At 34.7% G+C, this 13,471-nt stretch overlaps 1 protein-coding gene across 1 annotated transcript; it reads right to left on the bottom strand.

Annotated features, from left to right (window-relative positions):
- Positions 1 to 10,698: 10,698 nt before the first annotated feature.
- On the bottom strand, positions 10,699 to 12,411 carry LOC127123582 (argininosuccinate synthase, chloroplastic). Its single transcript, XM_051053787.1, has 6 exons — positions 12,166 to 12,411; positions 11,761 to 11,855; positions 11,586 to 11,634; positions 11,257 to 11,433; positions 10,971 to 11,045; positions 10,699 to 10,893 (listed from the first exon to the last, which is right to left on the bottom strand). Exons 1-6 carry the CDS (start codon positions 12,409 to 12,411, stop codon positions 10,732 to 10,734), a joined length of 804 nt encoding a protein of 267 aa, XP_050909744.1. The 3' UTR covers positions 10,699 to 10,731.
- Between the last annotated feature and the right edge of the window lie 1,060 nt (positions 12,412 to 13,471).

The following is a 13,471-nucleotide window of genomic DNA, read 5'->3' as shown; positions in this document are numbered from 1 at the left end:
TATGCTCCCTTGAACATTGGAGGATTGTTCCTCTGGAACTCACTCAGTTGACGAGCAGCTCCCAGTCCCACAACATTCGGATTCCCTCCAAGTACTCCAGCTAGCATACCCAGAGCCTCAGCAATCGCAGCATCGTCTCTACCTCTTCCAGCCATTTCTATTCTGAGTTAATCCAACAAGCTAAAACAATAAGTACTGATAGGGTTACACAACACCTATCACATACAGGGAAACAGAATAATTACGACTCGACTCGACCGACTATGCTCTGATACCACTAATGTAACACCCTTCTAAAATACCCCAATAATTAATTAAAACGACAAAATATGAATCAGAGTAGATATGCAATTTCAGGGTGTCACACTTGACACTTGACACCATTCACCAAAATAACCTGTCATGCTCATTTATTAATTAAAATAAAACATTGCATAATTCACAGCGGATAGAAATCTAACAACATACAAACCATGTAACGCATTACATGTAAAATTGTTCAACAACCACAAATGAAAACAAAGTAAAACATCCCGTCCCGATGTTACATATACCAGAGCATGACCCACTAAGGAACTACACTAGACTCCAAGCACTAGCTTCTACTCAATCACTGCTCGTTACCTGAAACATAGTTGTAAGGGTGAGTTCCTCAATCGATATAATAAGCATTATGAAATATCATGTAATGCTAAGTAAATTAACACATTCATCACCCTAATCATATCACACATTCAGCAACGGCAACATCAACTCATAATCATACTCAGCACAAACACAAAACACACGTATAATATTGGAATACATCCATTCATATTATACGCCATACATACATTATGAAATGAGACTCCATGCATGCGGTACCGACTATTCGTGAACACATAGTTCAACCTCACCGATCAAACCCAGATACGGTTGACCTGTTATTGCTTCATCTGCAAGACAAAGGTTAGATGACATATTTTTGTACTTTTGGTTAGTGATTAAAAGAAAAGCAATGACATATAAGTGCAAGGAATGCTTGGTGATCAAGAACCACTCAAAAGAGGATCACACCCACAAGGAAGGAAACAAGGTGCACAAATGATCCTTGAGGCAATGTAATGATATGATATGATGCCATGAGGGATCTTAGGGACAAAATTGGGGTCTTACAGGTTGCAGCATGCCGATGGTTTTACATTGATGCAGGAAACTTGATTTCTAATCAACTGATTTTGGTTACAGGGATGTTTCTTGTAGCATGGCATTAATGTGGACTTGTGTAATGGTGTTGCAGCATTTATGCCCATCCTGCAGGTCTGTTTTTGGAAATGGCTTGGCATAATTATTGTCGCCTTGTACTGAGATAGACGCACCGGGAGGACCGATAACGCATCCATTTTCCAATGTCCATACATCCTGCTGCACCAAACAGGTCCAGATGGCTTTCTTCCTCGCTCCACATCCTGAGGACCACTCTTGGAATTATTGATTTTCCGGCCACGAGGAGGTATGTTAAGGTATGACGACAATTGTGCTGAATGAGACTTGATCGATTTTCGTTAGCATTTTGTAACTCCCTCTATTACCAAATGTAACTGAGTGGAACACGATTAACAATGGTAGACCCTGTTAATACTGGCTAATGTTTATTTTCACCTCCCACCAATCTAAACAGGATTCAAGTAACTCTTTATTGTTCTCATACTTCAAGTTTAGTCCATTAGGCACACTCTGCAACTTGCCAACAACCACCCTATCAATATTCTTGGGTTCTGTAGTGATTATGACTTGGCTTGCTCATGCTTTGTATTTTGCAGGTGTTGGAGGTGAAATGACTAGCCAAGAACACATGAAGTGGGTTGGACAAAACACACAAACAAATGGCCAAATTGGATTTTTGAAGCATCATGGACAAATGGCAAACTTCAGGATCAAGATTGAATTTTAGATTAGAAATAGGATCGGGACCTATGGATTTTAGGAGTTTGGGGATTGGGTTGACTTTGGTCAACTTTGACCGAAAAGTCAACTATTGACCAAAGTCAACATGTGGTCAAACTTCCATATTTTTTTTGTAATTTTCTCAATGCTTGGACATTTGTGATGAATATGTAATGGCAATTGAAGTTACATGAATGAAATGAACGGTTTACGTATAGAAGTGATCCTTGTATGACCTTGGGTGAACTGAATTTGAAATGAATGAATTTGATGACCATGATTATGACAATACCTTGACTTGAAATGCATGATGAATTTGAAATGAATGAATCATTAACATGTACCAAGGGACATAACCATATCTTGAATGACCAATGACAAACGTGAAGCAAAGATCTTGACCAAGACCAAAAGGTACAATGAACTAGGACTTATGGGCCGAGCACTAATGGAAATGACAAAGGCACAGAGTGGACTTGAGTAGCATTGACCAAATGAAGCCAAGCAAAGTATGAACCATGGTTTGAAGATACTGGATGAAATAGCACAACATGCACTTAGGACCAAACCAAGGGATGCAATCACATGATGCATATGTGGGGAGTGAGAAGTCTAATGGAATCAGGAGTAATAGGATCCACATGCCTGAACTATGCACAAGAGGTTGGGTGAAACCTTGGTCAAGTAAGGATCTTCAAAATAGGGTTTTCCTCCCTTGAGGAGCCATAGTTAACATCAGGTCCAAGCACAATACCCAAGCATCAAGGGACATCTCCATGATAAGGTTTGATTGGGGCCACCCCAAGTTTGCTGAGAAATCCTAGTTTCCACTAGGTGTAAGCATAAAGCTCTGAATTCAAGTCACTGCTTTCTTGTGTTGAACCTTGCTAATGCAGATGAAATGCATGCTCATGATGATATGCAAATGTTTAAGTTAGTGACCTAGATGAACATTGTGAAGGTGTAGGGTGAATTTTGGGGTATGACAGACATGTTATCTGAACAAATAAGATTAGAGATGTTTAATATGTGCACTCACAAGCTATTTGTGAAAATGCCTCAACGAGTTTCACAAGTTTTTTTTTTATGTTTGTGTGTTATGCTTAGCTCGTTGTCATGACTGTGACATGCCTATTGCATTAAAGTCACGCAACAATGAGTTTTGATTTTTTTTTTTATCGTGGATGTATTGAAATTAAATATTAAGAATATTGAAGCCACACTTGTATTGGAGTATCAATTTTACATGTGCAGTCTTTACGTGGGAACCATTTTTTTCTTCTATATAGAAGGTTTTGCTGCAAGATTTAATATGGTCTTTGCGTGATAAACTATGTAGCACCCAAAGGTGTGTCCGTGTCCGTGTCCGAGTCAGACACCTGCAAGAAACTTGTGATTACGTCTAATTTATTCATTTTTTAAAATTATTATTGGTGTCAGTGTCGAGGTCGTGTTCGGCGTGTTTGTGTTTCATAGGTGATAAACCATTAGTTCTCATTATGTGACATGGTCTTTATGTATTGTGTCTAATTGATATGGTCTTCATTTGATATGGTTTTTATGTTTTTCAGCTACAGGTGGTCTCTGTGCACTTATATATATTAATCTTTATGCACTAATATCTTGTCGCTTGGTTGTAAAAAAAATTGTGAAGAAATTTTTTTGTTAACTTTTTGAAACAGATTATGATACACATGAAACAACCCTCATACTTTTTAAAAGGTTCCATCTATATGGTCAGTGATGGTAACAAACCAAAAATTACAAAATAATATTTGAGTTTAATGTATTTTAGAGATTTTTAAAATTTAATATGCATGAATTGAAAGTTTATTAAGATGATTTTAAGACAAAAAGTTGTTTTTATACTAGTTTTTTTTTTGAAAAAACTTTTTTCTAAATTTGTTTATTTCTTTTTATTTTGAAAATTTATTTTTTGAAATTAATATTTTGTTTTTGAAAAAATTATTAATATTTGATTAGGGGCCATGTGCCCCCCTTCTAAATTATGGGGCCTTGGGGCCTATATATTTAGGGGCTAATTATTCTTGGACTTTTTTACGCCCCCTCATTAAGTGGGTTGGGGCTCAAATTTATTGGCCCCCTAAATTGACAGCTCTAGTGGCAGTAGTTTGTTGTTTTCATCAATGACAGTAGTAGTTCAAATGATATTTTCGCATTTGAATTGAAAGACAGAGGAAAAGTATTGAAAATATTAAACCCTTGAATTATGTTGTTATTATATACTCTATTTTCACTATTTCCACTATAATGTTCCCATAATCAAATAAATTTGTTGGAGCTGTACCTTGCATATGATGTTATACTAAGGGTATGTTTGAAACCTCTTTGGCATCTTTGCTACCTGGTTTTGTTGTTACTTGTGAGCTTTGTCGATCACTGGGGAAAAATAAATTTTGAACAATGTTTTTTTTGTAAACAATAGTTCACCACTTGTGGTAACAAAATTAAGCAGACCTTACTTGTTTTACAATAGCATACTAATTGAGTTTCTTTTAGTCTTTCCACATTATATTATCAAATATATAATGATTGTGTCATGCAAATCTAATGTGCAATAACTAATTATAAAATAGGACACTTGATGAAGATTTACAATCTCATTATTTTAGGTAATCATAGTGCTTTGTTAGAAGCCAACTATGATTTATGAACTTTATCTTGTGAAATTCATTGCTATTGTAATTGGGTCCTAGGAGGTTACACCCTAGAAGTTTATGGATAGGATTGATTGGAAGAATTATTAATAATAAGGAGTTATTATTAATTAAAAGATAATTTTATTTAAAAATTTATTAAGATTATTGAATTATAAATAGGAGTTAGTTTTCTTTTGAAAAAATGAATCCCATTCCATTTACTTAGAAATCAAATGTTACTCGTGTATTTAGCAATAAAGTGTTACTATAATCCAAATGTTACTATAATATTTAATTATAAAATTAAATATAATTTTAACTAGTGCATTATAGATAGGATTGAATTTCCTTTTAGAAATTACAACAAAATCCTATTCTAATTTCTCTAGAAAAATAAAACGTTCCAATTATTCTTCTAAAGTCTTTTATCTTCAACCTAACATTTGATATAGAATGACCCAAATCTTTGCTCTGGTGCATTAATTAGAGGAGTTTCAGGTGAGGCTCGTAATCTCTTCAAGAAGAAGGCTTTGAACACACATCAAGAGGTAATCATTTTGTTTTTATTCCTAACCCAAGTGATTTATGCGATAAATCTTCATTTAGATGTTAGGAAAATATTTTCTGCAATTCCTCTTAGAATATCTAAATACCAACAAAGTAGATGTATTAACTTGTGATTCTATCAAGGGGTGATTTTCTTAATTGACATTTTTAGCTCAGATCTTTTGGACTCACCTTGTTCTATTACTCAACATCTAATCAATGGATATCATATCATTTTTATATGTAATTAATTTAAATTAGTTTAAAAAATTGGAACAAGTTGGTCTTCCAAAACAAATACTCATTTTGCCATTAGATCGATCTAACGCGCACGCTAATATCATACACTTACTACACATTATCTTTTTCTCAACTCCAATAGATAACCGTTCCACCCTTAGCTCCGCCGCGAACGACATTGTTCCCACCGCCGCCGTACAAAAGACACGCTATTGCTTCGAATAAATACCTTGCCTCAAATCTCTCTGCGTGTTTCCTCTCTTGCTGTCCACCTCAGTTCTCTCTCCGCCGCCGTCAAACCCCTTCCCCGACGACCTACTTTCATATAGTACCTCCTGCTACAGGTCCTTCTCAAATTCACGATAAGGGTAAATTGGTTAATTATCACACTATTTCAGAGCTTTTATATTAAACCATGAATTATGCATAAGCTTAAAAAAAATTGTTGATGATTTTTTGATGCAGAAACTCTTCTGCAGAACTTGTAAACATGATTATATGAGAAAGAGTTCTAAAAGTGCAAGTACCTAACAAGCACTAGAGTCATTAAGCAGAAAGAATGGATTAATGGAAAAGCCAACAGAGTATATTCTTTGTAATTCACTTAGTTCTTGTGCAAAAACCATGAATTGTGCAAAAATAGACTTACTAATGCATATAGTAAGTCTATTTTTGCACAATTCATGGTTTTTGCACAAGAACTAAGTGAATTACAAAGAACAATTACAAAGAACATACTTTGTTGGCTTTTCCATTAATCCATTCTTTCTGCTTAATGACTCTAGTGCTTGGTAGGTACTTGCACTTTTAGAACTCTTTCTCATATAATCATGTTTAAAAGTTCTGCAGAAGAGTTTCTGCATCAAAAAATCATCAACAATTTTTTTAAGCTTATGCATAATTCATGGTTTAATATAAAAGCTCTAAATAGTGTGATAATTAACCAATTTACCCTTATCATGAATTTGAGAAGGACCTGTTGTAGGAGGTACTATATGAAAGTAGGTCGTCGGGGAAGGGGTTTGGCGGCGGCGGAGAGAGAACTGAGGTGGACAGCAAGAGAGGAAACACGCAGAGAGATTTGAGGCAAGGTATTTATTCGAAGCAATAGCGTGTCTTTTGTACAACGGCGGTGGGAACAATGCCGTTCGCGGCGGAGCTGAGGGTGGAACGGTTATCTATTGGAGTTGAGAAAAAGATAATGTGTAGTAAGTGTATGATATTAGCGTGCGCGTTAGATAGATCTAATGGCAAAATGAGTATTTCTTTTGGAAGACCAAGTTGTTCCGATTTTTTAAATTAATTACATATAAAAATGATATGATATCCATTGATTGGATGTTGAGTAATAGAACAAGGTGAGTCCAAAAGATGCGAGCTAAAAATGTCAATTAAGAAAATCACCCCTGGTTAGGATCACAAGTTAATACATCTACGTTGTTGGTATTTAGATATTCTAAGAGGAATTGCAGAAAATATTTTCCTAACATCTAAATGAAGATTTATCGCATAAATCAATTGGGTTAGGAATAAAAACAAAATGATTACCTCTTGATGTGTGTTCAAAGCCTTCTTCTTGAAGAAATTACGAGTCTCACCTGAAACTCCTCTAATTAATGCACCAGAGCAAAGATTTGGATCATTCTATATCAAATGTTAGGTTGAAGATAAAAGGCTTTAGGAGAATAATTGGAACGTTTTATTTTTCTAGAGAAATTAGAATAATATTTTGTTGTAATTTCTAAAAGGAAATTCAATCATGTCTATAATGCACTAGTTAAAATTATATTAATTTTATATTTTATTTGGAAAAAAAATATCAAATATAATTTTTTCGAAAAAAAAATCCAAATATAATATTTTTGGTGAAAAGGAAAAGATTTTTATTTTTATTTTTAAAATAATTTTTTTATAAAATTTAAAAAAATATAAAATATAAAATATAAAATTGATTTATAATCTGATAAAATATGAAAACATACAAAAATAAAAATTTAACACATAGGAAAATTTGGATAACCAATAACAAAACGAAATTTTTATAATAGGTAACGGTTTATATTTGGATAACCAATAACAAAACCAAATTTTTATTTTAGCATTTGGTTTGGTTTTTTTAAAGTGGATCAATTTGGATATCAATTTGGTTATGGATAACCGATTTTTTTGCACACCCCTAGTCATCTGTGTCGACCGTGGGATCGCGCTGATTTCATGAAGAGATTGGCTACATTTAAGTCTATTTCATGGTTTGCTAAACCCAAGGTTCTTTTCTGACTCTAAATGCTGTATTTTTTTTGTCAATTTAGGTAGTGTTTGGATAAACAAGTTAATCATAAGCTCTTATCATATATGAGTGCTTGTGAATCAGTTATTCCTGTAGCATAAGATAAAACTCTGTAGCATAAGATGAAAAACAACTCATGGATATGTCATGAACTGTTTTCATATACTCTCCAAAAGAGTCTCATAGATGTTTATATTTTGTTTGGTGAGAGGAGGGGAGGGGTGGGGGATAACTCTCATTTTTGTGTGGCTTGCAAAGAGAGGAGGGATTTTAATGGAGAGGGTTTTGTTGTAGTAAAAATTGATATATTTTTTTATTATATTTGTTGAATAATAATAATAACAGTTCTGAAATCACTTTATTCATAGCATATCATCTCCTTCATTAAAGATATACTCTCGCTTCTTTACTTCTATTGTTGTGACGCGAATGAGTTGTTTAACTATCAACATTTGGCATACAAGGTAGTTTAACTCATATGCATATAAATAGCATTAGTAAAACAAAGAAAACCTTAAATCACTTAATGTATTTGTTAAATTTGAGTTACTAAGCATAGATCACAAGTAGGATTATAAAAACCTTAAATCATACTTCAAATGCATATATACATTTAAATTCATTTATAAGCATAATTGCATAAATGTTTCAAAGATCGTAGATTATATGATTCAACTATTACGAAGAGCGATTCCACCTTATTCCACCAAAATAGGATTATGCATATACTCTTAATTGCCGAGGGCAAGTATAATCGCAAAGTTGTGGCATATTATGATTAAAATCAGGATGTTAACTATAAACTCATCATATCACCCTCCTACATCCTGTTTTCCTCAAATTTTAAGACTCATTTTTTGTCTGATATTTATATAAAGTAAGTGCTGTCAATTGTGCTAGAAGAGGTTGGATCAATGTGGACGTTGACACCATAACTTGTGAAGAATGTGGGGCACGTCTTCTGTTCTCTACACCAGCAGGGTATGCCATTGTTTTTTATTTATAAAGTTTACAAACTGCTCAATTGTATAAATTTTCTTACCGGAATGATTTCTTTGCAGTGGAGAAAGCAGCTTTAGTCTTCAGTTTAAAGTTGGATAATGGACATAAGTTACTTTGTCCGTGGATTGACAATGCCTGTAGTGAAACCCTAGCACGATTTCCTCCCATATCTCCTCCAGCATTAGTTGATAATTTCAAAGAACGTTGTTCTACTCTCTTGCAATTGTCCTCTCTTCCGCGTATTTCATCTTCTGTAATAGACCACATGCAAAGCCCATTTCTGGATGACTTTCTTGGACAATCATTGAGGTAGGAGTGTGGAAATGAATCTGCTGGAAATTCGGGAATAGAAGATGTTTGTAGTCAAGAGGAACTGAATTTATATTACCAGGTAATAACAGGTTATCCAATGGTGAAAATTTCTTCAACTACTGGTATTTGATCTGGGATCTGTATATTGGTCTCTAGTGTTTTGTTTTCTTTTTTTTTCCCACGAAACAAAATGATGTTTTCTTACCTTTTAGTGGTGCATTAACATACTTAGGATATGTTGCACACATGCTTTTGGCTTAGGTAGTTGCTTTCCAGCACAGACCTCGCTCGATCTGCTATTTTTTTAAAAATGAATCCCAGGTTCTCTACGCGATCATAAAGAAGTAGAAACTTTTGATGTTCGAATTGGTCGAATAAAGGTTTACAGGTTTTTTTTAATTGAATTGCTCGATGCATTTGATGGTTGTATTTTATATGTATGGGTCTTACTAAGAGCAGCGATTTATCTATAGGAAATCCCAGTGGCTCTCAGGTTAGTAATTTTTGTTTGCCAAATGGGCACTAGATAATGATATTAGTAGAAAAACATTATCACCAAGTAGTTATTGCAACAAAGCTGAACAAAATGTGGAACTAACTAGTATGTTACAACCTTCTAAACTATTAGAGTCTTCTTTCGATTTACTTTCTATGCAGGTTAATAGTTTAGAAGGCAATATTATAAGCATCGCCATTAAAGATGGAGCAATGGTAGCAATTCAAGTTCCCTTCAGGATGACACTTTAGGGGGCTCACATGATGGCAGCAAAAATAATTTGACTGGGAATAAAGCCTTTGTAAACCATGGCATGTCCTTTTCTAGCATCTATTTACTACAGTTATATTTTAGCAAAATAAGAATTAGCTCGCATTAGCAAACAAAATCTCTTTCATGCTTCGAGCCACTTAAGGTGTCTCTAATATGCAGAAACTTTAATATATATATTGTGATATTGCATATGGTTGTATACTATTATCAACTTTATAATATATACTCTGTTAAGAAAGACGGGGAGATAGGTGTATGGAGAGGATGTTGCGGTACTTTGCACTGCCAATTTGTTTGACCATCATATGGTCTTGTGTTAGGAAACATCTCAAATGGAAGCAGTGGGTATTTGGTTGTTGAAACAACAATTTTTCTGTACATCGCATCAATCCAAGTGAGCCAAGGATTTACATGTGATTGCATTTTTATAGGCAGTGCTAAACATCATGCTATCAGGAAGGTTATTTTTCTGTTATGGGTAGTAGAGACTAAAAATTGTACTTTCAGGGCGGCTTTTTTTGCTAAATAGGAGAGTATTGCTTTGAGTAGTGGACAAGTGTTCAAAATGCAAGATTTAAGAACATTTTCTTGTTGGACATGTTGAAGTTTCTTTTTGTTGTGCACTCAGGATGTTTGATTCAAGGAAAGTTGTGTTTATTGGCCCCACATCATCTTCCATGTCTGGGGCAGAAGTAGGGTTAATTTGCACATCATACAGTTTCTTACTATGCTTTTGGCAAGGGAGGAAATTTAGGATAAAAGAATTCAAATTCACTCTTATTCAAAGCGCCACATTAAATTGAAATTTTGTTTTCAAACTATATTCTTTTTAATTAAAACATCAATAGCAAACATCAAAGTTTGATAACTTTTCGCTAACCGGATACAGTTTTAAATAAAATTTGACAATTTGACAATTTTTTAAAAACGCGTAATTTCACAGGCTTTGTTACTAGCTTTCCAATCACCTCAAAAACATTATCTCCAAGTCAAACAGTAGATATAACAAATCCCTGAGATCTGTAAAATAACACAAATTCACAAAGAGTGTGCTTTAGGCAATCTTCTCTCCCTGTAATATCCCACTCCCTCCATGGAGCCACAATGTTTAGCTTCGGGTTCAGCGCAAAGAAAGTGAGCTCAAATCGAACCTAAAAGTTGATTTAAAAAATGTGAGATTAATATAATCTGCATGGCATAGGAATGTACTTATCATGGTGAGACATGCCTGATCATTTCCTTTCCCTGTACACCCATGGGCAACAGCATCAGCTCCAACTTCTTTGGCAACATCCACCATGGCCTACCAGTTAGCACGCATTAATCAATAAGCAATGACACATACACACACACACGACACATATAATTATTTAAAGAATGCAAGTCCAACACTGATACATGTCGGACACCAGACATGTGCCTTTAATATGAAGTGTTGGTGCAAGATATTTGATATTTACAAGCAAAAAGGTTTTACCAATTGAAATGAAATATCAAACTTCAAGCAAAAGTACCTTTGCAATTACAGGACGGGCCATTGAGGTCCCAAGCAAATACTTCCTTTCATAAATGGCACCAACACGCAGCCAAGGAAATACGTAATCTTTAACAAATTCCTCCTGTAAGTCCTTTACAACTAATTGAGAAGCCCCATTGGCTTTGGCTTCTAGACCGTCCAATTCTTTTATACCCTGTGAAATTAATTTTGTTAACCGACATGCAGCACATCAGCAACAAACTCTCCTAGTCGAATGTTTACAATCTTATAACACCTCATCCAATAAACAACGTAGACAACAATAATCTTGATTACAAAAAACGAATGCTAAAAGTCACAGCGTACTTGGCCAACATCAGCAGTGAAACAAACAACGTCACAACCATAATTCTCTCTGCAACATCAAGATTACTAAATAAGATGATATAACAAGAACGAAGTTATACAGCAATACATAAGGGAGAGAGTTATGAACTTGTGACAGAAATCTAGTAGAAAAAGAATTAGGTAACATCTATACCTCAACCATGGGACAATGACCGATGTGTCTAAGCCACCACTGTAAGCCAGTACAACCTTGTTCAATGGATTATGTTTTAAATAAAATTTGACAATTTGATAATTTTTTAAAAACGCGTAATTTCACAGGCTTTGTTACTAGCTTTCCAATCACCTCGAAAACATTATCTCCAAGTCAAATAGTAGACATAACAAATCCCTGAGATCTGTAAAATAACACAGATCCACAAAGAGTGTGCTTTAGGCAATCTCTATGGTGCCCAGGAAGTGAAATTCAACCATTAGTGGCATGAAAGTAATAACTTTTTTCATCATAAATTGGAACATGCATTCCACGTGAAGTGAGTAACATAAAATATGATCCTAAGATATTTTATAATATTCTAACATCTCTCTCTACCTATACCCAACTCCATGCATACTTTCCCTTAACCCTTTGTTGCATAAGGCTTCTAACTTCAGATACTTCGTTCCGTAAACCTTTTCTTGCATAGATATGTGCTAGAGTTAAATATGGAGCTGCATTACATGGTTCCATCTTAATGAGCTGATTAACAGCCTCTCTTCCAAGCTCAACATCTCCATAAATCTTACAGGCACTCAAAATGGAACTCCATATTATACAACTAGGATCATAAGACATTTCTTCCATTAAATCCCTTGTAACACCCCTTTTTCTACCCCAAATTATTTAGCATATAATCAGAGTAAAGAAGCACGCATATTAAGAAAATGGCGTCACATCGACGTTTTCGAAACTTAAAACTTTCAAAAACCAACAATACATCTGGTCATTCAAAATAACACATTTCACTCATCATGAATATTCAAGCAATATGCGTTCGCAGCGGAAAATAAAGAATACTCATGTATTTCATAATATGATCCATGTCCCATACCATGATCATCTCTCAATAATCACTTCAAATAAAATAAAACAATTAATGACATAAAGCATATCAAAATAAGATATGAGTTCAATACCACTAATCTACCCAGTGTTACATGACCAGAACATTGACTCATTACCTAAATTCAAACTAAATACGGAACTCTCCAGCTAATCTTGAGCGAGCTACCGTCCACCTACTCCAGCAATACTACTCTGTAGTATCTGCACGATACCCATGTAAAGGTAACATTCAAACAGAAAGGGTGAGAATTCAAATCATCATGAAATAGCATAATAAGGCACAATGAATTAAAACACAATTTAAGAATTCATCACACTTGGTATAATCACGTCAATAATATTAACCAACAATCATCTCACATCTTTCAAACGTACATCGCATCCACATCAATACATGCATTCAATGATCACATAACTATAGACGACTCAATGCAAGACAATGTGACTCTATGCATGTGGTACCTCAATGTGAACTCAAAGTTTCACCGCTTTCCGATTCAATATCTAGAATCCAAGCCACGCTTCCGATCCAGACAAGACCAAAGCCCTACGTCTGTTTCCAATGAAGGATCACCGCTTAATACTACGCCTAATCCCAATTAAGGATTAACGTCTGCTACGTCTGTTTCCAATGAAGGATCACCGCTTAAATACTACGCCTAATCCCAATTAAGGATTAACGTCTGCTACGTCTATTTCCAATGAAGGATCACCGCTTAAATACTACGCCTAATCCCAATTAAGGATTAACGTCTGCTATGTCTGTTTCCAATGAAGGATCACCGCTTAACCACTTCCA

This window comes from Lathyrus oleraceus, chromosome 2 (assembly GCF_024323335.1).
Source record: "Lathyrus oleraceus cultivar Zhongwan6 chromosome 2, CAAS_Psat_ZW6_1.0, whole genome shotgun sequence".
In the NCBI taxonomy this organism is placed as follows: domain Eukaryota; kingdom Viridiplantae; phylum Streptophyta; class Magnoliopsida; order Fabales; family Fabaceae; genus Lathyrus; species Lathyrus oleraceus.
The sequence above is the reverse complement of the archived record's forward strand: the minus strand, read 5'-3'. Positions and strand labels throughout refer to the sequence as shown.

Excerpts from the sequence above, each read along its gene's own strand:
- LOC127123582 (XM_051053787.1), bottom strand. The coding sequence starts at position 12,411 with ATGGAAGAAATGTCTTATGATCCTAGTTGTATAATATGGAGTTCCATT. Across the intron at positions 11,635-11,760 it reads GTCATTGTCCCATGGTTGAG|AGAGAATTATGGTTGTGACG; the intron begins GTATAGATGTTA and ends TTGATGTTGCAG. Across the intron at positions 11,434-11,585 it reads TCACTGCTGATGTTGGCCAA|GGTATAAAAGAATTGGACGG; the intron begins GTACGCTGTGAC and ends TTAATTTCACAG.